Source organism: Paramacrobiotus metropolitanus, unplaced genomic scaffold (assembly GCF_019649055.1).
Source record: "Paramacrobiotus metropolitanus isolate TYO unplaced genomic scaffold, Prichtersi_v1.0 Parri_scaffold0000033, whole genome shotgun sequence".
NCBI classification, from domain to species: domain Eukaryota; kingdom Metazoa; phylum Tardigrada; class Eutardigrada; order Parachela; family Macrobiotidae; genus Paramacrobiotus; species Paramacrobiotus metropolitanus.
The window spans coordinates 512735-538590 of record NW_026570253.1 but is presented as its reverse complement, the minus strand read 5'-3'; the positions used below and the strand labels follow the sequence as shown (position 1 = coordinate 538590).

At 43.2% G+C, this 25856-nt stretch overlaps 6 protein-coding genes across 10 annotated transcripts; 2 read left to right on the top strand and 4 right to left on the bottom strand.

Annotated features, from left to right (window-relative positions):
* LOC129589078 (phosphomevalonate kinase-like) lies at positions 1-1675 on the bottom strand. Its single transcript, XM_055483592.1, has 3 exons — positions 1454-1675; positions 1065-1382; positions 1-642 (listed from the first exon to the last, which is right to left on the bottom strand). Exons 2-3 carry the CDS (start codon positions 1380-1382, stop codon positions 346-348), a joined length of 615 nt encoding a protein of 204 aa, XP_055339567.1. The 5' UTR covers positions 1454-1675; the 3' UTR covers positions 1-345.
* Positions 1676-2685: 1010 nt separating this feature from the next.
* LOC129589100 (bromodomain and WD repeat-containing protein 3-like) lies at positions 2686-10828 on the bottom strand. The gene is given in 19 exon segments (XM_055483628.1): positions 2686-3785; positions 3953-4075; positions 4139-4412; positions 4569-4630; positions 4697-4891; positions 5005-5153; positions 5535-6194; positions 6448-6715; positions 6717-7454; positions 7593-7836; positions 7898-7974; positions 8055-8383; positions 8538-8698; positions 8779-8937; positions 9068-9230; positions 10074-10133; positions 10348-10377; positions 10448-10506; positions 10614-10828. Coding segments are annotated over 19 exon segments (4605 nt in total). The 5' UTR covers positions 10660-10828; the 3' UTR covers positions 2686-2977.
* A 207-nt stretch (positions 10829-11035) lies between these two features.
* LOC129588990 (60S ribosomal protein L30-like) lies at positions 11036-12173 on the top strand. Its single transcript, XM_055483430.1, has 4 exons — positions 11036-11133; positions 11190-11295; positions 11431-11576; positions 11963-12173. Exons 2-4 carry the CDS (start codon positions 11242-11244, stop codon positions 12147-12149), a joined length of 387 nt encoding a protein of 128 aa, XP_055339405.1. The 5' UTR covers positions 11036-11133; positions 11190-11241; the 3' UTR covers positions 12150-12173.
* Positions 12174-12255: 82 nt separating this feature from the next.
* Positions 12256-15698, bottom strand: LOC129588989 (V-type proton ATPase subunit H-like). The gene is made up of 11 exons (XM_055483429.1): positions 15537-15698; positions 15083-15354; positions 14243-14461; positions 14086-14183; positions 13909-14016; positions 13700-13784; positions 13452-13630; positions 13239-13364; positions 13070-13171; positions 12819-12932; positions 12256-12723 (listed from the first exon to the last, which is right to left on the bottom strand). The coding sequence occupies exons 1-11, from the start codon at positions 15583-15585 to the stop codon at positions 12633-12635; spliced, it is 1443 nt and encodes a 480-aa protein (XP_055339404.1). The 5' UTR covers positions 15586-15698; the 3' UTR covers positions 12256-12632.
* A 1008-nt stretch (positions 15699-16706) lies between these two features.
* Positions 16707-19771, top strand: LOC129588986 (26S proteasome regulatory subunit 4). Its single transcript, XM_055483425.1, has 7 exons — positions 16707-17331; positions 17744-17919; positions 18146-18234; positions 18576-18728; positions 18792-18836; positions 18953-19162; positions 19370-19771. Exons 1-7 carry the CDS (start codon positions 16823-16825, stop codon positions 19502-19504), a joined length of 1317 nt encoding a protein of 438 aa, XP_055339400.1. The 5' UTR covers positions 16707-16822; the 3' UTR covers positions 19505-19771.
* A 314-nt stretch (positions 19772-20085) lies between these two features.
* On the bottom strand, positions 20086-25455 carry LOC129589032 (bromodomain and WD repeat-containing protein 3-like). Of its 5 annotated transcripts, none has more exons than XM_055483503.1 (10): positions 25320-25455; positions 24416-24897; positions 23566-23799; positions 22796-23455; positions 22435-22571; positions 22171-22377; positions 21831-21904; positions 21433-21724; positions 21037-21162; positions 20086-20627 (listed from the first exon to the last, which is right to left on the bottom strand). In XM_055483503.1, exons 2-10 carry the CDS (start codon positions 24833-24835, stop codon positions 20546-20548), a joined length of 2232 nt encoding a protein of 743 aa, XP_055339478.1. In that variant the 5' UTR covers positions 24836-24897; positions 25320-25455; the 3' UTR covers positions 20086-20545. The 5 variants fall into 5 exon arrangements, with proteins under 5 accessions (XP_055339478.1, XP_055339479.1, XP_055339476.1 ...); XM_055483504.1 differs by lacking the exon at positions 25320-25455 and adding an exon at positions 25039-25303; XM_055483501.1 differs by lacking the exon at positions 25320-25455 and having other exon boundaries at positions 24416-25032.
* Between the last annotated feature and the right edge of the window lie 401 nt (positions 25456-25856).

Below are 25856 nucleotides of genomic sequence, written 5' to 3'. Positions count from 1 at the left end.
TCATTCAATTAGGAGTTAATTTAGGCGCACAAACCGGATTCCGGGGGACAAGGGAGACATTTTTGCCGGTCACATGCGCAAATCTACAAATGTAGCAGCGACGCAGATAAAATTACTGAACGCAAAACCATTAAAAGCAACTCATGCGATAATACTACGTCGGTGACCGCAGATTTTACTAAATTGTTATTACACAGACAGGTGATAACTCTCCGTTTGTCAGATTTAATACTCATGTATGAAATACCATAATGAAATCCACTTTTTCCCTCCCACATAGAAACACATACCAACCAGACACAAAAAAATCAAAAAAGCAGGTGCAAGCTGGTATATTCACTGTCTTCATGGAATATCGGCATCGCCCACCGAATCAGCCTGCTCATCCACGTAGGAAATGAGCTTGTCAATCTCCGTATCGATATCTTTGTCTTTGCCATCACTGTTATCCAGCACATAATCCCAATCTGTCACTGCGTCCAGCCCACACTCAGATTCGGCATCATCAATGCCTGCAATGAACTCAAAGCCCCGCTTCGTCCGCGTGGCGTCGTCCGCCCGCACGCGGATACGGATGACATGGGGATAGGCGGCAAAGTACTGGAGATCACTCTGACGCCGCGCATCGCAGATAATCCAAACCTATCACGAGGAACTGCTTACTACGTATGAGCAGTGAGCTATTCTGCCTATTCAAGCCATGGTCAGAAAGAACTTCGCCGACCTTTGTAATGTTGTAAATTGCTAACTCATTCAAGTTTTTTCACGAGTTTCCTTTGGTAAATTTGCCAACATCGCTCGTTTAAAATGAGAAAACTTTCGAATTACGCTATTAATAAACCCATTACGATTTCGCTGCGCGAATCAATTTTTTCCTTATACATAAATAGTAAATAAGATTTTTTGGCTGAATAATAAACATCCCTTCATAATAATACAACTTGAGTTTTTAACTTTTTGCAGAACTCAAAAAGCGCAATTGAAGGATATCACACTACAGATACAGTCCGTAACAATTCAATTCAATTATAATTATAACAATTCAATAATAATTAGCAATCCACCTTTTTGCCAACCACCCAAGGGCTGGCAGTGGCGAGGCGGCAGAAGTATCCCGGATCATCGCGGCGCTTCTGTTCGCCCCACGCGATCATATCCTCGCGATAGGTCTCTTTGTAGGTGTCCGCTGACAGGAGACGGTCATAATCGAGCGAGAAGAGACGGGCATACTCTGACTTCAGCGGGCCCGACAGATGGATGATGGTGGCGATCTCTTCGCCGAATTTCCGCAGCAGACGATTGGCAATGTAGTCTTTGCCTGCTTTGCGCTTCCCGCTGAGGATCAAAACTACGTACGGCTGAACGGAGTCTGGCTCTGCCATCTGAATAGTGAGTACACACCGAAGCAGACAAGAAGGCCCAACAGAAAATCAATGTAGACTATAGTCCTCACACTTAGCGAAAACGAACAAACAAAATAAAATTTCGTCGCAAAGTAAAACTGCCATCAATGGTCTATTCCGTGTTCCGAAGACTACACCACTGACCATCCAACAACTGGCTAAGAGACAGCTGTTTTGCCATAGCTTTCAGTAAAAAATAGCGAAAAGATGAGGGAGATGTTCAAGGAAAGGTAAACTAAAATCCACAAAATTACTAACTCTCCAAATTTCAACACCACATGAGCGAAAACAAGCGATGCAGCGAAACATCAGCTGTTAGGGGTTCCATCTTAACTGCCTTCACCGGGTGGTCATGGCCAACACGCAACAGCTGATTGGCCAGTTGGCTTTCGGTTGCAGGAATGGTTAGGGGTATCCGCAGCCGCAGGCAACCCTGCAAAACTGAATCTCCGAGGAACACCCATACTTCAGAAAGTCGTCCGGATGGGCGCACCCCTTTTGCTTGGAAAGGCGGTATGTGCTTCGCTTGGGAGGCTGCCTGTGTGGACAGTGGACACCGTTGCTCTCTCGCACCGGAAATCCACTCAGTTACTGCGGGATCCACAGCCGCGCAAGTGGAGGATAGGAAGGTCGGGCTGTGTTCATATACGGAGGTCACATACATCTTCGAGCACTGGCTTTCGAAACGTTCGGCCCATGGGGAAAAGCAGTTGCCCTCCTACTGAAAGAAATCGTCAAGCTACCCGGACTGCGTATGCCACAGGTGAATCTCGCTCGCATAAATTAAAATAATTATTAAATTTCTCCTGCCCAACGGCTGGCAGTTAATCACTTTTGCCAAGGTTCGTTTTAGTCGACGCGTTAACTTGTGGGGATAACTAACTATTCGCGATATAAACATTTGTGAGAATCAAGAGTTTTTTGTTGAAGTCGATATATAACGTTGAATTAAAATAAAAGTACTAAACACAGACGCGCTAAAACTACTCATTACTAATTTTATTAATTACTGTTCATGTACCCATTTGTCGCATAACAATAACACACGAATACATATCTGTATTTGAAAATCAATAACGGTCTTCATTAACTTCATTTAACGCGGCCGCTCCTTCCATAATTGTTCCAAAAACGGAAGCGGCACTGCCTCGTTTTATCTTCAGCCACAGTGACCTAAACATGCGGCGGCTAAAATGATCATTTTGGCTACCTACGCAAGCGGAAAATTTTATCTGATCTTCAAATACAACACAAAAGCTTTCCTATCGCTCATGAGAAAACGCAGATTAAAGCATATTTTCTTCATACCTCAGTCAAACGACGTGAAAAGACAAACCCAACGAATGTAAACAATTGAGTACTTATACATCATCTGTAAAAACCGACTAAAACAGCATCTCTTCTAATAAGCATTAAAAAACAAAAAAAGAACTCAAAGACAATACAGTGAGCGATTTTAAACATTCCTCCCGACGCCCATCCCTGCAGCACAATTATCGATAAATGCCATCAAATTATATTACTGCTTCCTCCCACTGATTATCCTCCATCAGCGTCCGCATTAATCACAGCGCTCACGGCTCGTACATTCCCGGCCGTTTCACTTTACGTCCACTGCGGGTTTCTGTCGGCACCATGGACGCCGAGGAGCGTCCGCTCTCCGCCGGGCTGTTGTGATTCGTCTCCAGATCCGATTCCGCATAGCTGAACAGAGTGGCCGCTGAGCGCTTCCGAAGCCGCTGCATTGTCGGCTCCTCCACCGTCTTCCGCTTGCCGACGCTGCGCATCGATCGCGCCGTACCCACACCGTTCTCCTGTGCCGTATGGTTACGCAGCGGTTTAGCCCCGCTGCTGCTCTTCCGTCGCGCCATGCGGCGGTGGTGTTTGGCCGATTTGGCAGCCTTCTGCCTGCTGGCACGATGATGGCCCATCTCTGATTCATCCGACGCGGAATCCCGTCGCAGCTGTCCTGGACGTGGGCGGTAGCGCAGTTTGGGAGCGTTGCCGCACAGTCGCACCGGTACGGCTTTCTTCCGCTGGGGACGGGGCTTCCGGCCGTAATTATATCCGTCGTCATCGTCATCGTCCTCACTGGGCGCATCCGACATATCCTCGGCGACGGTCGGCGGCTCCACGCCCATTTCCTCGTCGCTGGGTTCGTCATCACCCGGCTGCAGTGAGAATTCGCTGTCGTTATCGTCATCAGCAGATTTCTCTTCTTCGGAATCCGACAAGATGGACGAGTCAACAAAGGCGTTAACGCTAGGTGCGGCGCGACCGTTTGCTGCCTCAGATTTCTTACGAGCTTCAAATTCTGCACGCCATTTCTTCTTTATGCGCTCCATGTAGGTAGATCCCGGCACAATTGATGTCGATGAATCACTAAATACAATTCACGCAAGCATGTAAGTGGTACAAGTGCCAGCAAAACCTCATGACGCAACAGCTACAGTTTTTGATAAATAACTGATTATTTAGCCTGGTTAAACATGCAAGCATAAAACATTTTGGCACAACTAAAGGAAGTGAAGAATACGACACAGACATACTTGGTAATATCGGTACAAATGTCAGCAATAAAGTTGGCGTGCATGGAAATCGTCGAATTGAGATTGTACTTTTCGCAGTTGCTGGCTATCTGTTTGAAGTCGAATATCAAGGCGGCTTTATGTCTGCAAAGATCGACTGAGTTTAATAAAAATTACCCCGCAAAGCGAAACAACACCAGTAAATACCTATAGAACCGCTGCGACAAGCGTTGCTGGATGGTATTGAGATCTACAGGATACGCTATCTCCATCACATAATCTGGGTAGCGCTCCAGGTCAACCGGGGCGGCAAACTGTTCCGCTTCATTCAGCGAAGATACGGTGTGCAGCACTTCTAAGATGCGATTTATTTCCGTATCGGGATCTTGATCGTTCCAGTCGGCAGCAGTTGGTTGGTAGGCCATGCTACGCAGTTCCGGGGCGGTAACAATGGCACCATCCTGTACTAATTCCTCTTCTTCTGCACAAGGAACAAAACGTAACCGTAAATAAATCTGCACTTGTGCCCATAAGCTTCCCTGGAAATACTGTGCGATACACGAAGTTAAACTGATCTATTCAGCCACATTTCCCTAAATGCATAACAGATGCAAGACACATTCGTACACGGACCCACCTGGCGTAATTAAATGGAGATCCCATGGACTGATCGGCTCAGCATCTTCCGATCCTTCCCACCTGAAAAGCCAAAAATATGTTTTAACGGTTTACAGTCAAAGCACAATCCGCCATTCGTAGACGCACCTGACTTTCAGCATGTGGTACATGCCGGGTGCATCGGGCAACACAGACTCAATAGTGCCCTTGTACCAGCGAAGTTCGCCTTTGTCCCAGAACAGGCTTTTTACCCGGGCTCCCTCTTGCCACAACTCATTCTGACTCCGCAGCACATGATGTTGCAGCACCAGAAAATCTTCAATATCTGGCATTTCGTGAAAACTACGCAATACGTACAAGTAATAAGCGCTTCCACTTTCAATACAATTTCAATTAAAGAAGAAAGACTCGTGTACAGGGTGCCGTTAAATGTCTGATCTTGTACGGAACTGTACCTGATTTTGAACGTTTTTCCATTCGGTGGAACGCCTATGCGTTTCATTTCAATTTCGGCTATGTGGTGGATCGTGGGGGCACTCTGTGTCTGAGGCTTAACACTGACGTTGACAAACTTAAGAGCAACAATTTCCAGCTCTTCCACTTCCTAAAAGAAATCCAAGTCGTTCATGATAATTTACTTCTCATTTCCCATGTCTTGCCTAAGTGCTTTATCCAAACATTATTTAGAAAAAAAAGCGTCAGCAAGAGGATAAAAACAGATAAAAAAACCAAGTCAAGCGGATAACCAAGAAAGCTTAAACAATCATCAAGTTCAAAAAAATCAAGAAAATTCTTCACAACATCGCACAGCTTCCTCAACCGATAAAATCACTAGATAAATTTAATCGAGATATCCTATAAAGCGAAGAAATAAAATCAAGCATCGACTCATCCATTGATACCAATGATCCATACTAAGATTTAAAGAATACGGAACAATTTGCCACCAGCAGTACAATCCTGTATACGCAAGGAATTACCGTACCTTGAAATTCCATTGCGGTCGAGGCATTCCTTTGAACAATTTGGACGTAATACCCTCGTCCATCACTTGCCTAACATACTTTTCGTGTCCCTCCTGGTAATAGTACACAACATCACCAATCTGCGGAAAATACGGGGCAGGTTTGGGTACGGTTTCCGTGAGCCACTTGGGAAATGATCTCTCTTCCGGCAATACTCGAGGTTTTTCGTCTTTCTGGATCCGCTTACTCTTCTTGGGTTTCTTACGGCTTAGTTTGGACGGTACTGATTTCTTATTATCCATTTTCTTTTTCTTCTTCGACTGCAGTTTCTTCTCGCGTGAAGTGATGGGCGGCTTGGTTTTTTTCTTGGCAGCAGCCCGCGACGAACGTAGTGGTGGAGGACCGCGGGAGGTGGAAGGGCCTTCGTAGTCCACCTCGTCCACTTCCTCTTCGGCCATAATGCTGTTCTCCTTCTCACTTCCAGAGTCGGAGCGCTTTCGTTTGCGATTACTACGCCGGACGCCATTTTCTTGCGGTTGACCATTGTCGCGCTGCCTGGCTCTGGCTTCAACACTAGCGATGGAGATTTCCGCGTCGGATAATTCCTCCGACATCTCCGAAGGGCTGTCTGGTGGCTGTTCTTCCATACGGAAATCTTCATCTTCTGAATCATCTTCATCCTACAAAGGTTAAACTATCATTGACAACAATTAAATTTTGGCCAAGAAAATTCTTCACAACATCGTACAGCTTCCTCAACCGATAAAAGTGCATACATTTTGCAGTTAAATAAAAATTTTCGATCTTCGTCAATTTCCTGCAAATTCTGAAAAAAATTATCAACACAAGAACAACGGCTTTCTTTGCAAGTTATCAATTTAGAACAAACAAAAACATAACGTAACAGGAAATGCAATTATGCAAATAACTTACAAACAGTAAAAGATTTTGCTGCTGCTGTTGTTGCGCCTGTTCGGCCACTAAGGGGTTCTCATTGTTGAGACGCTGCATCTGTTCCAACTTCTGCGTGAGAGCTTTCGGAGGTGCCACGAACACCGTCGTCCCATCTTTATTCCTCACACTGGTATCCTTCGTCAGCGCCTTCTGTTCTCGGAATCGCTCAATCTCCAGCACCGCCAATTCTTGATGCCGGCGGAACATACTGGCCGCCAGGCGACGATCAAGAGGCTGTGGCACATACGGGCGGATGATCATACTGGATCCCCACCGCCTCCTGTACGGCAACCTGTCCCGGCGGCAACTGCGCTTGATTGTTAAGCGCCTGCAGTGCAGCATCCAATGCCGGTAATGGCTCGGCGGGCACATTCATCTGCTCTTCGGAATCGCGTCTCCCCGGCACCAATTTCTGCAAATTAGGCGGATACGGTACACCAGCGGCGCTGACCAGGAAAGCTGGTTGCATCAAATTGGGCGCCAGCTGGGTCTGTTCGTCCACGACAAACCCCGCGTGATCTTTCATTAAAGGCCGGTAGTCCGTGTGAAAAAACTGCTCTTCTGGTGTCTGCGAGTATGTTGCCCCGGAACCACGACCATAAATATTTAAAGATCCGAACATGTCCGTCGCCGCAAACATTGTTCCACAGGGACTCCATTTAGCGTCGACGAAAGGTGAAGCACCGTGTCCAGTAATCCACTGTTCGAAGCGGCACAGCATGGTGCCATCTAATAATGACCATATAACCAGACGGGCATCGTGTCCAGCGGTGAGGTAGATGTTGGTGTCAAAAGGATGACTTTCAAGGACATAAACGCTATCGGAGTGTCCGATCAACTCAAACACCATACGGCCGTCATATGAGTCAAAAACGCGTATTAACCAGTCGTCCGACGCTATTAATGCGTACTGGTCGTTACGAGACCAACCGACCATCGTTACACGACGTTTGAAGGCGCGCGGATCATGCTTATCCGATCCGGCTCTGCAAAAATTCTGGAATAGTTACTGCGGCCCTACTCGTAGCAGACCTAGCATCTAATTTAGTGATTTAACAGCAAGGATCTGTTGCCCTTACAGTACACATTTTAAAGAAAGATCACAGAGAGCCTTTAGCACTTACATTTTGAGAGTTTGAGCACTGTTCAACATAATGGAAAACCATTCCTGACGGCGATACAGCCAGATGCGACCGGTACCATCACGGCTGCCCGTCAAGACTCGATCGCCGACATGGCAGTACTCCACGCTGTCCACACGCTCGCTGTGCAGCCGCTTCTCGAAGATCTTGTTGGTTCCGCCGTCAGCCATGAGATTGTACACACGGAGGAAACCTTCGGAACATCCCGAAGCCAAAAACGTCCCACCTGCAATCGGCGAAGTCAGCAACCGGATAAATACTGTACGACTAGAATAGTCACAACCAACCTGAGCTAAGGCTCATAGAGCAAATCTTTGTCGGGCTCTGTTCGCCAACCCTTTCGTTTATGATAACCTCGCCAGGACTGTAAGAAAAATCGGAATAATTTTCCGGAAGTTCAAAATAGAATATCAATATATTTTATACAAAGCGAAATCAACGTACGCGAATTTCAAAGTGGTTTTATCGTATTTCCATATCGTTATTGTTCCATCCATGGCCGAGGCGATGAGAAACCGGTAATTTCCACGGACGGAAGGAGAGAACTTCAGACTGGAGATAAACGCATACTGGTTGGAGCATTTGTGGACCACAATCTGCGCACCGGTTTGCAGATCCCAAATTCGGATAGTTCGATCGGTGGCTACGGAAGCCAACATTGTGTTCTCATCGTTGATGGCCATTATCACTACTTCGTTACTGTGGCCCCGGAATGTGAACAACAGTCGGCCATCGGCAACGTTCCACAGTTTTAATAAACGGTCATCTGAGCCCTACTCCGAAAGAATAAACAACATCAAATTAAACCAACTTGGCTATAACACTATAATAATATTCAAAAACACTGATGAATTACCATTTGCGAAACGAAAACCTTCTCTTACGGGTAGAGAATATTTAGCATAACAAGATAAATCCATTTCTTACCGTAAGTAAAAATTTTCCGCTTTTATCGAAAAGGACATTAAAGACCGCAGCCAAATGTCCCAGGATTCGTTTGTGCAATTCAAACTTGCTGTAAAATACTTTGGAAAATGTTGTATCGGGATTAACCAGCCCACTGATCTGTCCGGCAATGGCAAGCTGGGCTGTGAGAATTTACAAAGAAATAGTCAGCTGCGCAAAAATCGCAGTCGAACAAAACAACGGTGCACCGCATGCCACTTACGCCATCCAGGGAGGGAAGGAATTATTGCATCGCCCTTGCCTTCGTCCGATTCAGCTTTGCCTCTAGAGTTTTTAGCAACGATGAGCGGTAGAGTGCGAGGAGTCCAAGGATTTCGCGAATATAACAACTGTTTCGTGCCCCAACGAGCTTTCCTCGAGTCTAGAAGAAAGTGACTTAGCGGAATATGATTTACTTTAAAAAAGAAATAAGCGGAATACGATTAACAGCACTTTGAGTAAGTATAAAACCGGATAAATTTCACATTTTTAAAGAAACGAAAAATGTTTACCTTCCGCCCGGCGCAAGGGGTCCAGCCGACCACACCCAGCGCTATGCAGCAAGGAGGAAACACCTTCGACGTTGTTTTGTCGACTGCCTTCATCCAGATTGGATCCGAAATTCTCAGCGACCTTGACCAGATAGTCCGGTGGCACATGGGAATATGTTTCATTCTGAATATGTTTTGAAAGCAAAAAATGCAGTAAGTAACAAAATCGATGAGTAGAGTAAAATCGTAGACTACACTCATTTACACTATAATACCTGAATTACGAGTACCTAACTACTGTAATAACTGCTAAGTGCGAACTATTGATAAAATTATTAGATTGACCAATGTCGATCGATAAAGCATCCAGGCTATCCAATATACTACAATAAGAAATAAAATTTATGTAATACTGTTTAAGCATTTTAAGGGACCAAGCTTCTAAAATTGTGGATGTGCTATACTTATTGTACGAGTAGCTATTTTGAAAACAAACTACTGCATTTCGTTAATTTTTGTATATTTTAGTTAACGTGTAAGCCGTTTTGCTTTCAGCAAGGACTCGTCTTCTTGTTTCAGCTAGATCGACTTTTGCCATGTGAAGAAAACTAGTCCTGAATGACATATAAAGGTAGTATCGATAAATTTATTGAAATAAAGAATCGAAGCTCCGATGGGGATCGCGATCGGTATAAAAAGGTGCCTTGTTCAGTCACAACGTCACTCCCAGCCGGGTGACGGCAGCAGTACAGGATGGTACGTTAAGTACCCACGCACTACGCAGACGCTACGCAAAGCGTAGTGCGTACCGAAGCACATCGCATGACGCACGGCGGATAGTGAACTTAAAGCTGACGCCGCACAATACCGTATAACATGGTCTAACGAGAGCTAGCCAGGCAACGCCTTGACAGGAAGTGAGATACCAAAAATTCGAAGTTTTTTTCGAAAAAACCAAAAACCAATCATTTTTAGTAAATGTTCCATGCAGAACAAAATTGTTCTGATGGATTAGACAAGTGCATACCAGTTCGTCAAAATCGACATCATGCTCCTGTCCTTGCCAGTCAACGCGTTTGGGTAAACTCTAAAACCGTAAAAAAATGATAATCAGATGACCACAAGGTCAGTTTTCCAAGGGACGAACGGAGGAACTCAGTGCAGCGCCAACGGGCCATGCAGCAGCTTATCACATGCCCCAACACGATCGATACACACACTGATCGTCAGGGCCCTGTAGCACAGTGCTGCACTGCATCCACACTCGACAACAACAACGTTAACATCAGTCGCAAAGTTACCTTTCCATCCTCCAGTTTCTTGACCAGTAGCTATAAACAGAAACGTTTTTTCATCCCTGAAACATGTCCCAGCTAAAAGTCTCTGATCGGTTGTACTCACATCACCAACATCCTTATACGGGCCATTCTGAAGGTATTTGGCGATAAGAAACTGGATTTCTACATCATAAAGCGGTTATTTAAATGTTACATAGCGGCAAAAGTGGACTTTGCAGTTTTTTATAACAAACAAACATCAACAAAATGGTAAGCTGTTCTATTCTTACCTCCTTCAGAGGAACTCGCGATTTCCTCGTGCGATGTTGATGCCATGGTTCAGGCCGAACACAATCAAAATGGGAATAAGTTTAAAAAAACATTACAAGTTAAATCAAAACAGTATCATTTCCGGAGTGGACATAATGGAAGAATGGGCAATATCGACCAGAAAACTACGGTTATTTCAGGCCCAGCAAAAGTATCAGATCATCAGCATAAGCGATCGACGATATTTCTCAAAGTTTGGTTCGTTTTCAATCAGGCTGGCTGTGTACGGCAAACGCTGCTCACCACATTACGACGTTAGGCGGCTGTACCCAATTCGACCAATGCAATGCAATGGCCAATCAAAATTGAATGTTACACAATAACCAATAGACACGCAGAATTACGCGGGTACCGCCCTCGGTCGTCTGACGTATCGCTCGGCCGGAAATCGGAAATCGTAGCCACCGCGGCGAAACATTTTTCATTTTCAATAATCAGTCAGACTGCAGAAAAGTGGGGAGCCCGAGAAGCTACCGAAAGGTACGTGGAGGCTCATGTGATATTGGATGCAGTATTTTACATTTTTATGCTTTTAGATTGGACAATTTCATTACCCGATTGCAGTATAATCTCGTGTCTCCACTGAGAATGTCGGCTCCGGCAGGAGGAACCCAACAGGCCGCCGCGGTGTCCAAGAAATCGGTAAGGTTTCCAATCGTTTCACGAATTTCCCCGCGTAATATATTAACTTCTAATATTGATCTATTTGCTCGGTCACATTAGTACACAAGAATTAAAATAGTATAGATGTGGAAATTTAAGAATGTGGTTTTGCAGAAAAAATCCGCAGAAAACATTAATGCCCGATTAGCTTTGGTGATGAAATCCGGAAAGTTCGTGCTGGGATACAAGCAGACCCTTAAAACACTCCGACAGGGCAAAGCCAAGCTTATAATTATCGCCAACAACACACCCGCGCTTAGGTTAGTAAATACGAAACTTTCTCTTGGGTGTTTGTTTTTATTTTGGTTTTTTGAATTTTGTTAATTGTACCTTGAGTGACCGGTAGCTTTTTTAATTTCTATAAGTACTTTACCAGGTTACAGACAATTACCGTAAGTACTATTAATTTTGTATTAAATCGATTGGGACTTCTAGAATGTGATGAAGGTTTATTTTATTGGACATAATTATTATACAGGATAATGTCACTATTTATTGTGCACATTATCACATAGTACAACTTTTTAGGAAATTTAAATGAAAAATTAAGTCAGGACAGTACCTACTGATGATACATACTTGTGCAGTTTGTCCGTTGTCCGTCATTCTGCCCAGAGTTGAGCCTTATTTGCGTTTTCGTTAACAGGAAGTCGGAGATCGAATATTATGCCATGTTAGCAAAAACAGGAGTCCATCATTACACCGGAAATAATATCGAATTGGGCACCGCTTGCGGCAAATATTTTCGAGTGGCCACGATGAGCATCACCGACCCAGGAGATTCTGATATCATAAGAACGATGCCTGGAGTTGTGGATACTCGCGGCGAATAATTTGAATAAAGTGTGAAACACCTGCCCGATTCGCTTTTTTACCGTACCGAAAACAGCAGAGATCTGTATGAAAACAAACTAAATCCGTAAATGTACGCACTGCGTTCACTGTTGTTTATTTTTAATTCGGCAAATTCATCACTGCACGCACAATAAAATTCACAAATCACAGTTGTAGATGCAGATTAAAACAGGTAATTCGGAACGTTAAATTATCTCAGCGCGGAATGTCAAAGTATTATAACCATGATAGCATCTAAAACTTAAATAAACGACAGTGTCTCGTCTCTGACTCTGTAAACAGTGAACTAAACACTCCCCCAGCGATACAGACAAGATAAAAGCACATCAAGAGCTGCACGATATTTTACGTAGATCATCAGATTCGGGAGACACACAGACAAGCACGCTAAACTAGGTGGAATCACTCGGAATTCTGAATATGAGTAGGCCAACACGACACCAGAACGCACAACAGTCTTTTTAACCTTTTGTTGGAACGGCGGGTTTCCCCTTGACCGCAGCGCTACCGGCTGCTGCCGTGTCTTGTTCCAGCTGTTTTCCGAGGTACTCCCTGTACCGTAAAAAGGAACACAAAAAGACTGCTATAATTATGTGCAGATGTATGTGTTCACTGGATTAAAGAAATCAACGGATACAATTACGTACCAATTCTGCACCATCATCTTCTGAACAGCCAATAAAGCCTGGTATCGGACATTGGAGTCTTCATGTGTAAGTAGCGTCATGGCCAACTGTTTACCCCCGATTTGTTCGATAATTCTAGAAAAAATAACAGTCAACGATTTTCTCAAACGGAAAATATTTAAAGTAAAAAGGAGATGAAAGAAACAGAGAGACAGTATAACACTCCATGAAAAACTCAACCAAAGGTCAGATAGAGCGCTCTTTTTACTTACTGCTTTCCTCTGGGATAGCACCGTACATATTCGCCAATATCGTGCACGGCAACACTCAAAATCAACGGATCTTTAGAAACTTCCAAGAGACGAGTCAAAATCCTACAAAACAACATGCAAACTCATAAGAAAGCATCAGAAGCGTTTTGCGGAAGTCAGAAACACTTACTTAAGCAATTCGTAATTCCTTTCGTTAAAATTTTGCGCATTCTCACGCCAGAAACGTTCACTTTTATGTACCGGACTCCATTCCAAGCGGCCCGATTTCAGCTCAGACACGTACTCGTCGAACGAACTAAAAACAAGCACTTCAATATTTTGAAATGTAACAAAAACACGCTGCAATAAAAATTGGTAATTAGAATCCCCAAAGACACGCTACCTCAAATCCTGAACGCTAGCCTGCAGTTTCTCTTCGAGGTAAGTGATATCGTCAATGATATCCTGATCATCAAATTTCCGAGACTGCAGAAGACTCAACGTCTTTAGCACCTTCCCGTGAACCATTGCAACAGCATTCTCCTGCACAGTCTGGGTATCTTCTGGCTTCTCCAGCAAGTTCTACATGTACCATAAATTTATTTACTTCAAAAGCTTTTTTTGTTGAAAGCTCGCAAACAATATCCGTACTCGTAGCGTCGCCAGAATTATTCGCAGCACTTTTTCCTTCTGGGAATCGGCTAGTATCAATGCCAAATTTGGAATCACGTTGTATCTGTGAAAAAAAAACACCACAATTCAATAACTCTTTATGCAAAAAACCTAAATAAATTCCTCTTTCCGCGCTTTTCTTAATTAACGCCCGCCGTCTAACCACAGATTCCAGTTGTTCCACTCACTTGTTCATCTGTTCCGCAAGATCCGCATTGAACGACATGCACCAAAGACAAAATATCAGCTGATACTGGATCTGGAAATTGCTGCTGGTCGACAGTGCATTCAGAATTCTACAAGATTTTTCACCCGATTAAAGCATCCCAAACAGCCATCCAAACCAATCCACTAAAGAGACATACGTTGTTATTCCGTCCACCGTGGCGTATGCCTGACGATATTCATCAACTCGTAGCAACATCTGCAGACATCTTGCTGTGGCTTGCTTGTACTCATTATTCTACAAAAAGGCTATTAACAAGCGATCTGATAAAAAAGCAACAAAAAGTCCATATGTACCTGCATACGCAGCTGTTCCTTGAGAAATGCCAAATAAAAATGTAAATCTGTTCCGTCCATCAGGATGCGGCTCCAGCAAGCCAGTTTGGCGATGATGCGGCTGGCTTGTGTGACAATGAACTGGTCCTGTCGATTCAAAAGCGGAAGGAAAAGTCTCCAGACCGTGGTTTTCTCCGCTGCTGCGTACTCGTGGAAAATCTCGACACGAGTTCGGTCTTCCTGCAACATACATAACAGCCATTAAAAGAATGAAAATAAATTACTGTACAAATATTTCCCTTTCCCTACTACCTAGAAATCATAATCCATAACATTCCATTACTCGTATACTTATTCAGAATGCCCTTGTTTAGAATGGCTTCCATGTATTAAAAAAAACCTATTTGTTGGTGCGAAAATGGTAACAACGGATTATCTTAAGCAGTAAGCTACACTCCTACAAGCAAAAATATATACAAGCAAAAATACTTGAAAGATTTTGTAGCAACGCTTCATAATTGACTAGCTGAGTTCGCCAGCACGTTACACTGGTCAAAACTTCAAATTAATGTCATTATATTTACGGCCATATATAAAACTAAAGGCCGCATAATTAATCATTTAATTAAATGCCCTGTATGATGTAAGCAACACTCGAAAATGACAAACTGATTTGTCCTGAGGGCAAGTCGACAACTTTCTCAAATCTTCACGCATTCTCAGCTTCCGTCGTTGCCAAAGGGGATAACCCATATCACACATTAATACTATGTCCCTCATAACAACTGCTAACTTGAATTAACCACAGACTGTCACAAACAGGCTTCTTCGTCATTCGCCAGCATATTAGAGTAACTTTACCTGGAGAATATCGTCGATCATAGTGAGCAGATACTGCACCGTTTGATCCTTGGCCACGTTGGCGATCATCTCCAGAAAGGTCCGTGCACATTCAAACCGGTGCTCCTTCATAAACTGATCGCGTTTGGGAGGGGGCGCCGTGTCCAGCATCATGATGACGTTGAACTGCTCCTGTGTGATCATCTGACTCTGCAGGTACGACTGCCAGTTGATCCGATTGGCGCGCACCTCGGCGGCACGGGTGGCCAGCGCCGAATTGGCCACCACGACGCCTGCAACACAAAGCACTTGTTATCGTCAGCGAAGCACCAAGAAAAAGGCAAAATGTTCAGAGAAGGCAGGAATCACGAAGGCTTCTTCGTTAGCACAAGTGACAAGTCACAAGTGCAATGTGCGTACAACACATCGTTCAGGCACGAGAAATCCTTTCGTCCTAAGTCATCAAGGACCGTACCTCCGACCTGCTCTAATTCCTCGGGTAGAGCTTTAGATAAACTGGCCATTTCCGATAATATTGTAACTTAATGAAAATACTCCTCGTTCACAACTGGGGAAAACGGGAACTTGGAAATGACAGGAACACTCAAAGCACGTGAGCAACTTCAGCTTTAAATTTTTGCACGATGAGCGTGCAAAGCCGTACGCCCAAGCGTGTTGACAGGCGGCCAACGTAACTGCCTCAATGCGTGGGTTGCATGGCGGAAGTCATATTTCTGGAGCCATGGAGGCATGGACTGGCACGGAGTGCAACAAATCTTTGCTTTGCAAGCTTAAGTAATTAGGTATACTTCGAGTATACGTTAATGACCTTTAGGACCCTCTGTTACATTCGGGAAACTGAAAACCTGCGTAACTGAAAAACCTCTTGCGCGAAAAGTATGATTAAAATGATCAGCATAGAATGTATGCGAAAATAGTTTCAAATTTTGAAACAACCGTACACGTAGAATACCAGTCAACAAAGTCAAAGCATCCGCCAAATCGGAGGCCATCGACGGGGATGTTTCCGCTTGTATTGTTGGCCGAATTACGGTTACATTGAGCCGACTGACTTGCCGACGCACATTACTTGGATAGAAATAACTCATATTTTTGGAGAGAACGCGGTTAGAGGTCGCGCATATTCTGCCAATTAAACTGCTAATAAATATTCCGTACGAACTGAAAATCATTCACGGTAAAGAATTCAGCTGGCTGCTTGAGGACTTAAAGTTGCTGTGCGACATAATAAAATTTCTCCTGGTGAATCTTACAATTCGCTCAGTTAGCTGACGAGGAAGTGGTCGGGGCTCGGGGTGGCTTCTGGAAACTTTCGCGGCGAAAGTTTCGCCACACTGCTGCTTGACCAAAAGTCCAAAACCATCAGGTCACCGCTAAATAATTAATCTTGCCCAACAGCAGGGCATTCTCCCCAGCGGGCGTTCACATGAACGCCATCATGTAATTTGGAACGAAGTGAACCCGTAACAGACTGCAGTGCGCACTGCGCAGCATTAGTAAGCAATATTATTAGCGAACCCAACAAATTTGCGCATCCAAATCTACTGCATAGAAGACCTGCAGCGATAAACTCAGCGTAACATAGAAATTCGTAGTATTGCACGATCAGTCTTACTTTTAAAGACGTGTTTATTTTTGCAGTGCAGTTTGATTTTTGTCGATGTATTTTCATGCGCAAATTTTTATCGACTGTCTTTGGGTCCTGTATTGTATGACAGTGTGAAATTAAGTTGTTGAATAATGGGCCAAAATCAGTCTGGTGGTCGACGGAAAGGCGACGGGAAAGAAGACAAGCAGAAGCGCAAATATGAGCCTCCGGTGCCCACACGTGTGGGGAAGAAGCGGAAGAAGACCAAGGGACCCGATGCTGCATCCAAACTGCCCACCGTCACTCCGTACCAGCGCTGTCGCTTGCGTCTGTTGAAAATGGAACGCATTAAGGATTTTCTTCTGTTGGAAGAAGAGTTTTTGCGCAATCAGGAACGACTGAAACCCCAAGACGAGAAGGAAGACGAGGAGCGCACCAAGGTGGACGAGCTGCGGGGGACGCCGTTGAATGTGGGCAATTTGGAAGAGATCATCGACGATAATCACGCAATAGTGTCGACATCAGTGGGCAGCGAACACTACGTCAGTGTACTGTCCTTTGTGGATAAAGATCAGCTGGAGCCCGGATGTACAGTGCTGCTGAACCATAAGGTTCATGCTGTCGTCGGAGTGCTGAACGACGATACCGATCCCATGGTTAGGTAAGTACTTTTTCTTTTTTCCGTCATTTCCTGACGGAAATGATCTGAAAATTATATTCTTATTTAAAGATCGCGTTCAGTGCATTTCGGCATTCTACTTTTTTTGTTACGCGCTTATAATAGTTATGTCTTTGCAATAAAACTATAGAAGTGCAGTTTTCTAATGTGTTTTCGAAACCAACTGATGTTAAAATTGTGTTAAATACTACGATGGTGTAAGCATGGAATTTAAATGATATAATCATATACCATCGTAAATTCATAACTTAGTGAACAATTGTGAATCGCGCAGTTCTGACACTGACACTGTCTGTGTGCCTTAAAGATGATTGTGATTTTTTATCCTTTTTTATCATAAAAGTGCTGTAAGCAGTAAGTTTTAGGGTTGTACGGAAGTTATTTTTCTGTTCAGTGTGATGAAATTGGAGAAAGCTCCGGTTGAAACGTATGCCGATATCGGCGGCCTGGATGTGCAGATTCAGGAAATTAAAGAAGCCGTCGAACTGCCGATGACGCATCCCGAATATTACGAAGAGATGGGAATTAAACCTCCAAAAGGAGTGATCTTGTATGGTCCCCCTGGCACAGGTATGTGTTTTAAATGATTTCACACAACGGAATGGAAGCCTAATGAGAACAAAAAATTGACATACATACGTACTGCATCCCGGTGTATGTATGTACTGACAGTACTGTATAGTAGTGTATACCAAGAGTATGTATGTTGTATGTCGGCTCTCTTATGTTTTCAAGAATTTCGTAAGGGAATAATTACTTACTACACAGCGACAATCGCGGTGTGATGGTTTTACAGGTAAAACGCTCCTTGCGAAAGCGGTGGCCAACCAGACATCAGCTACGTTTTTGCGTGTGGTCGGATCTGAGCTCATCCAGAAATACCTGGTAAATATCAAAAAAATAACTGCGGTTTTGGATTTACTGGTATTCATTTGTTTCTGGTAGCTTCTGATATCACTGACAAGTGATGGGGTCGAAATTTGAACAATTTTTCCGAAAACAAATTGATTTCTTGTGCTTAAATAAATTAATTGGGTGGTGTTGGGTACTTACAATACTTTGAGCTTTCCAGTTCACAGTTTCTTTAATTGTAGATTTATTGGAAGTTTAGTTACGATTTTGCGAGACTATAAAGCTTGATTAAGTAGCGTCAGAAAAAAATCATAACTTGTTTTAAGTTGGTATGCACTTCAACGGTGGTGTGATTAACGTTCATACTATAATAGGGAGATGGGCCGAAATTGGTTCGGGAGCTTTTCCGTGTCGCTCAGGAGCACGCGCCTTCGATCGTTTTCATCGACGAAATTGATGCTGTGGGAACTAAGCGATATGATTCAAATTCGGGTGGAGAAAGAGAAATTCAGCGAACCATGTTAGAGGTAACTGCAGTTTGGAAAGTTTGCTTTCTCCTTCTGTTCTGATGCATTCAATTCATTTTGCAGCTACTAAATCAGTTGGACGGTTTCGACACGATGGCTGACGTGAAAGTACGTCTTTCAATTAATAAAACTTATGGCCCAAGTGATGGCTGCGTATTTTTAATTCGTTATTTAAGTAATTTTGGAGTGAAAATTTTAGAAATATTGAGTGCGTTCTGTGTCAGGTTATAATGGCCACCAATCGTATTGAAACACTGGATCCGGCGCTTATCCGACCCGGGCGCATTGACAGGAAGATAGAATTTCCGCTCCCGGACGAAAAGACCAAGCGGCGCATCTTCAACATCCACACCGGACGCATGACCTTGGCGGATGACGTTAATCTGGATGATTACGTCATGGCGAAGGACGATTTGTCAGGCGCCGATATCAAGGTACAGTCACATCATGCGTCCAGTTGTAGAGACATTGCATATGGGGACGCTAGTCTTGATTAGTTTGAAATTAATCGATTGAATGATTTATGTTTGATTGATTGATCTTGATTTGAAAACGATCAACCGGGAAAAGCAATTTGTTACCTTTATTTTATCAAATAATTATGATTTTTATGACTATAAATAAGCTTGTGCTTATTGCAGGCCATCTGCACGGAAGCTGGCCTAATGGCTCTTCGGGAGCGACGGATGAAAGTCACCAATGATGACTTCCTGAAAGCGAAAGAAACCGTTCTGTATCGGAAGCAGGAAAAGACTCCGGAGGGATTGTATTTGTGAAACTCCACATTTGCTTGTAACCGTCAGAATAATGAAAAATGGAGTGGCAAGAAAAAGGCTGTATTGAGAATTTAATGAATGCGTAGTCAACTGAATCTAGGATTTGACGGATGGATATTTAGGATGTAACGTTGTTTAGCGTTCTTCTAATTATTTCGAAAACATTGTTTAGTAAAATTGCGTTAGGTCTCCTTAACTGGTTGTAAATTCGATATTCCTTGCACGAAATCTTTTTTTGATACTACTTATAAATCATAATCTCGCTGATCCCCGCATAAGAAAAACAATTTGGGTACATATATTTTTTCGACCACAGTGTATTACGAGTATACTTGCTGGCCGCTATCGCATATCAATGCATGATCTCACCGTAAAACGAGTGCTTACGTAGCCGTTACTGTGAAATTGTAAATTACCGTCTATCCACTAGTATCCAGTCCACTTCGTATGTAAAATAAATACAGATATGGGTAATTGAACGAATTCTTTATTAAATTTAGAAGATAAAATAATGAAATCATAATCCTTTTACTTCCTTTTGTATAAACATGCCAGGAAATGATATGCTTTATTGATTTGGATGTGTCCGGATTTCTGCACATTTTCCCCATCTCACAGTCTTTGACAATACTGACAAGTGAGTACCGTGTACTACACATTTACACAAACACTGACTTTAATAATAGCAATTCCGTGCATCTTCAAAAATTATTTCAATAGCCACTCGAAAATACAACAGATCTGTACAAAATTAAGGCTTTGGTAGACATCAACTTTGATTTGGATGCATGGAGATTTTAACTGGACGTCCAAACTGCGTTAACAAAAACCAGTTCTTAAAAACGAACCAGTTTACCGGTAAATAAAGGCTGTCGTTAAAGCAAAGCGCTTAAAAACAACCAAAATACTGTTGTTATAGTCAACTAAAGAAAATCCCAATCCAGATGAAAATCCCGATCCAGATAATCCAGATAATAATACTAAAGAAAATCCCAATCCAGATCCATTTATGTAAGTAACCCATATAACCATCAGACAAATTCACAAGTTAATTTCGTTTTGCTTCCCAGATCTCGTCAACAGTGGCTGTTTTTTCAGGATTCCTGCAAAGACAAACGGAAACCTATAACTGGAATATGTTGAGTAATCATTAACTGCAGTGCAAAACAGTATGATACAACGATTATAATTACAAAATCACTGCAGCAGCACTAGCCCAGAGACATGCCCACAACTACATGTAGCACTTCCTAAAGAAGCGTTTCGTAAAAGAAAACCGATTCAACATCAATCAAGTCATTTTAGATCAAGAGCTAGAAATACTACTGAAACAGAGCATAATGGTAAGGAAATTATAAGCAGTATTGAGTTGCCGCAGCGCATATATATACAGCAGAAAAAAATTGTTGGAGTGCATTTAGTATAAAAAATTCGTAGCAAACTATCCAGTGCGATAAATATACTGATTGATTCTATTTTCGATAGAAAGCAGTGAATGCGGATAATCCAGCTAACTGAACAGCTATTCTTACTCCACAATATCCTCGCACACTGCTGCCAGAAGCTTGGCATTTTCCACGTCCTCCTTGGAATAACCACAGTGAGCTCTGCAGTTAGCCACCAACTGCCGGATATCAAACAACAGCGCTGCTTTCCGGCTGCAGTAAAACAAAGTATACCCACTACGATTTTTTGCAAGCATCTTATCAAGAAGTTTACCATTAAAATACTGTACAGCGCGAAGCCATTTATGCGCTTTTTGAAATGATAAGTGCAACAAATCTTACTGCACTTTGAAAGGGTCGATTAGGCCTGGATTTAATAAGTAACTTACAGTGATTTTAAATCATTTAGAAAGCAATAATAAAAATAAGCTACGGTTAGGAATTTATTAAGCAGAGATTAACAAATTATACGACAAAACTCACCGATAGAAGCGGTATTTTAGTCGGCGAATCACGGTAGTCAAATCCATTGGATAGGCGATCTCCTTATAATACTGTGGATACTTCGCTAGATCAACCGGACGGCGGAAGCGTTCCACCTCATTTCTGTACAGCACTTTCTTTAGTTTCTTCCGAATGGTTTTCTCCACCTCATACGGCGGTCTGCCGCCCCAGTCGTCCGGTCTGGGAGCGTAGGCCAAACTGCGCAGTTCTGACCGCGTAACTACTCGACCTTCTTCGTACTCGGTAGAGTTCCTTTCGATGTCCTTCTCTTCTACATGTTATCAAACATTTCGCAGAGAATGATTTACCAGTAAATGCAAATACGCTACATTTTCTATATACCGATTTCAAAATCAAAGTGAACAAGCTTTGATTACCTTTAGGAATCAACTGCAAATCCCAGGGACTGAGAGGATCCCACTGTGGATCTTTTTCTCTTCGCGAATCCAGCCTTAATTAACATTAGTACTATCAGGATTATTTATCCAGAAGCAAATAAATTATTCGAATAAATTACTGGAATTATACGGAGCTGATTAGAATTACTCGTCATAGGTATGTACTATGTAGAAAACACAAACGAACTATTCAGCTGAATATGAACCAAAGGGAAACATCTGACTATCTAGTGTCTCAAGGTTTATCTGCTCCTGAAATGTAAAAAACTAAACTAAGACAGTTTAGGGCACCACAGCAGAGAACCGTGAAAAAACTTACAACACATGAATAGAATCCAGCCGACCCATAGACATCATTTTCTTTTCATCGTCATCCACTTTCATTACCGTGCCATTGGACCAGCGCAGTGCTCCCCTCTCCTCGAAAATGGCACGCACCCGCTGACCGGCTTGGAATTCCGTCTTGCGGCGTCTGACAACATCCTGCATCACGAAGATATCGGCCACATCCTTCATATCTTGATACCTACAGAAACCATACCAACGTTCCAATGAGTGAAAACAATGTAATACGAAGCGTTACCGCATGAAAAAACGCTGGCCGGTTGCACAATTGTCCTCATCGCAGGACAACCGCTCCAAATCTAACATAGCATATGGAGCGTAATCCGGCGGTTCTGTGATAAACTGTATATCCATTACTTTAAACAGCTCCATGTCCTAAAATTAGAAAGTATTTTGAAAAATTCATACTTCTAAAAACAAAACAGCTGGCAATCCTCAACTCAAACATGTGAAACAACACGCTATTCAGAAGGAAAGTGACTGCTAAAGCTGTTACCTATAAACTCATGAACAACAAGTTCATACAGTCTTATATAAGCTGCACTAGACCGCGTACGAAAGTGGAACTGGGTTTAATAATTTTCGTGAAACATACTTACTCCTAAATTTGGGTCAGAAAATTCCAGGTTACATTTCGTTCCATTACGATGGGCGACGCGCCTCATCTCCTTTATAAATGCCTCGTATCTTTCTCGAAAATAATACACCACATCACCGATCTGCGGAAAGAAGGGAGACGGTCCCGGATAAAAACCGGTGAGCCATTTGGGATACGCATAGGTCAGGTGTCTGCGCTTTTTGGGCGAAAAGAGCAGTTCACTGCCTGCAGGGGTCGACAGGACAAAATTGTTCAGGTCAAATTTGATGCTTTTCGATTTATGTCCACATTTCGGCCCGATAAAGCCCGACTCCATGCTGTCCTCCCTTTTCACCCTATCCATCCAGCAGTTAGCGGAAACAATCTTTATCTCGCCGCTGTCTGTTCTCTTCCCAGGCCACATGCCACTGGTTCTCGGCTGAGATTTCTTTGGTGGCTTATAATAAGTGCTTTTCGGTACCTTCAGGGGTTTCCCGCTTTTGGACTTTTTAATCATCTTGCGTTTACAAGCAGTCTGATCCGAGGGTGGATTTTTCCCTCTGTGCCGATAACGCTTGCCTGTTGTAATGGAAATGCGAGTTCTTTTATAGTATTTCTTCCGGAAACTTCCGTTGGAATTATCCGATGGATCGTCCGCAGCGTTAGTCAGGGCATCGTCACCCTAAAATGGAACTAACAGTTATATTTTCAAATACAAATCCATCGGCAGCGGACAATTTAATCCGCCCTGTAAGTCAGTCGATGGCTGGAATCAATGCTGTTTCTTCTTACCGAGCTGTCCTTCATGTCAGCCGTCGACAGTCCAACGGCAAATGCTGTACCTTCGGTCTCAGTGTCCTCATCTTCACTACCGGAATCGTCGTGAAGTTTTCGTTTACGAATCGTGTTTTCGCGCCAGCTGTCAAATGCTTCATCAATAACGGAGCGCGGCTCCGGCGAATGTGAAGTCATCGGTGCTGCTGGTACTGGATCTATTGCAGGGGCGCCCTGCTGCTGCTGAACATTCTGAAAAAAATATAAGCGACAATTAATACTCCGAAGAGGTTGAAGGAAAACAAGTATTTACGGTTAAGGGTTTCGCAAAACCAACCCAAACAAATCTGTTGCATCTTTGAAACATAACAACGATAACAAGACAACGTGATGGTATTAAAGTCTGCATCGGCAATCAACTTGCTAAATCATACATGCACACAAACGAAGAGACAATCATAACATAAGAAGTCTAAATAAAAAACATCATCTACTTAGCCTTAGCTACCATTATGCAAAACCAAAACAATGCAGCAACACAATTCGAATGTATGCTGCAAAACCTGAACAAACAACATTCAACAACCGCATAATTTCACTACGATAATTACGTACATGATGATAAACCGATATCAAAACGGTACAACACATTCATAATCATCAGCTAATAAAATCGTATAACCGGCGAAACAAATTTAAACTGTATACGATTTTCGAAGGCGGGTGCACATCAAAAAGAGTACAAATCAGAAGTAGGGAAATGCTTAAATGCATGTAGAAACCAACAGGACATAATAAAACTTGTAACTACTATTCTACTAATATAAACTATAACTATAAATCAGAGAAACCTGCAGCAAACACAAACCTCGACCACACGCCTTTCGGAATCCGCATCCAATCGTTTCTCCAACGGGAGAGATGAGTGCGCTGAATTCAAGACGGGCGCAACAACCTGTATCGCAGCATCGACGCTCGTATCAGGCACAATGGCTGCGGCGGCAACAGCTGATTCAGCCATTGTGTGCGGGTCTTCCACCATGCGATCGCCGTCTAACCCGAACTGTGAACTCCACGCAGGTTCCGTCTGTGATTCTGCTGTCACCACGCGCGAGCCATAGAATTTCCGCAGCAGCTGCAGCACATTGCAATCGAGCTCCGCGACCCTGTCGCGGCCATCTTTCTCGAAATCCTGGATGAAATCATCGGGAGCGCCCAGTCGCTGCAGGAGAATCCAAACATCGCGATATATTTTGTTTTTTGCAGCGGGATCCATGATTAATGACATTTGCAATCCTTCTTTGGAATCCACTGCAGAACGGCTTACTCAGATGATAACAGAACAATGTTCTGAAAACATTCCACAACTGAGTGATAACGGTAAACGCTAGACAGGTTTTTTTTGCGCTAGACTAGACAATCAACTATCGAATCTCCAGGATACGCAAAACAAACCCGCACTCTGCTTATTGTGCAGTGCGTAGTGCGTACATAGCAGCGACGTCGGACGCTATCGGATCGGCACAGCCGCACAAGTGCAGTTTGTGCGAATATCGTTATCGCATCACAGCTTGCGCCCTTTCTGCAGAGTCCAAAGAAACCGCATAATTACGATTTGTATTTAAACAAACAAATTCAGAAAGAAATCCGTTGTGTGTGTGGACTGCGGTTAACCAAAAAAAAGGAAAGGCGAGCTTTAAGACAGTACTGTGTAGTGGGGTAAATAGAAAAGCAAGTAAATCATCGATCCCAAGTACCGCGGCAGTACTTACGTTAGTTTATTCGCTAAAATGGATTTCTGGCATTTGTGCTTGTGAACAATATCCAGCACATCCGGCTTGCTCGAACGTGCAAGCGCAGCAGTGGCTACTGGCTAGTCACGAGTGATGCATGGCGAGATGACAGTGGCGCTGGGCGTTATCGATACACCCAATCTAAATATAGTTTTGACCTTTGTTGTCGGGATGCTTGAGGAAGTTGAGAGAGCAGAATCATACATCGGGAAACCGGAAGCGTCTGTACGAGTCAGTACGCCTACAGTGTATGCGTACTAACTCTTACAGACGCTTCCGGTTTCCCGACGTGAAAGTGTGTTTTGTTAGAATTTAGCCAATTACCGTACTTCTATATCATTCCGCAAAGCAAACTTCATTCGGCAGTACAAATTCGGCTCTGTAAATTCACACTACACTACCTAAAAATGATGCAGATGTGAACATTTAAGAAAACATATAAAATCGTTTGCGTCATTCGAGATCTTGTTTTCTTAATGCTAAATTTGCATCATTTTTTTAGGTAGTACGTGTAGA

Bases quoted from the DNA above. Each gene is read 5' to 3' on its own strand.
- LOC129589078 (XM_055483592.1), bottom strand. From the start codon at position 1,382: ATGGCAGAGCCAGACTCCGTTCAGCCGTACGTAGTTTTGATCCTCAGC. The intron at 643-1,064 runs GTGGATTGCTAA...TCCTCGTGATAG, and splicing joins CTTGGGTGGTTGGCAAAAAG to GTTTGGATTATCTGCGATGC.
- LOC129588990 (XM_055483430.1), top strand. From the start codon at position 11,242: ATGTCGGCTCCGGCAGGAGGAACCCAACAGGCCGCCGCGGTGTCCAAG. The intron at 11,296-11,430 runs GTAAGGTTTCCA...GTGGTTTTGCAG, and splicing joins CCGCGGTGTCCAAGAAATCG to AAAAAATCCGCAGAAAACAT. The intron at 11,577-11,962 runs GTTAGTAAATAC...TTTCGTTAACAG, and splicing joins AACAACACACCCGCGCTTAG to GAAGTCGGAGATCGAATATT.
- LOC129588989 (XM_055483429.1), bottom strand. From the start codon at position 15,585: ATGGCCAGTTTATCTAAAGCTCTACCCGAGGAATTAGAGCAGGTCGGA. The intron at 13,631-13,699 runs GTACGGATATTG...TGGTACATGTAG, and splicing joins TAATTCTGGCGACGCTACGA to AACTTGCTGGAGAAGCCAGA. The intron at 12,933-13,069 runs GTAAGTAAAAAG...TATTTTTTCTAG, and splicing joins TGCTATCCCAGAGGAAAGCA to AATTATCGAACAAATCGGGG.
- LOC129588986 (XM_055483425.1), top strand. From the start codon at position 16,823: ATGGGCCAAAATCAGTCTGGTGGTCGACGGAAAGGCGACGGGAAAGAA. The intron at 17,332-17,743 runs GTAAGTACTTTT...TTTTCTGTTCAG, and splicing joins GATACCGATCCCATGGTTAG to TGTGATGAAATTGGAGAAAG. The intron at 18,729-18,791 runs GTAACTGCAGTT...TTCATTTTGCAG, and splicing joins TTCAGCGAACCATGTTAGAG to CTACTAAATCAGTTGGACGG.
- LOC129589032 (XM_055483503.1), bottom strand. From the start codon at position 24,835: ATGTCATTAATCATGGATCCCGCTGCAAAAAACAAAATATATCGCGAT. The intron at 23,800-24,415 runs GTTTGTGTTTGC...TATTTTTTTCAG, and splicing joins CCGAAAGGCGTGTGGTCGAG to AATGTTCAGCAGCAGCAGGG. The intron at 21,725-21,830 runs GTAATCAAAGCT...GATAACATGTAG, and splicing joins TTTGCAGTTGATTCCTAAAG to AAGAGAAGGACATCGAAAGG.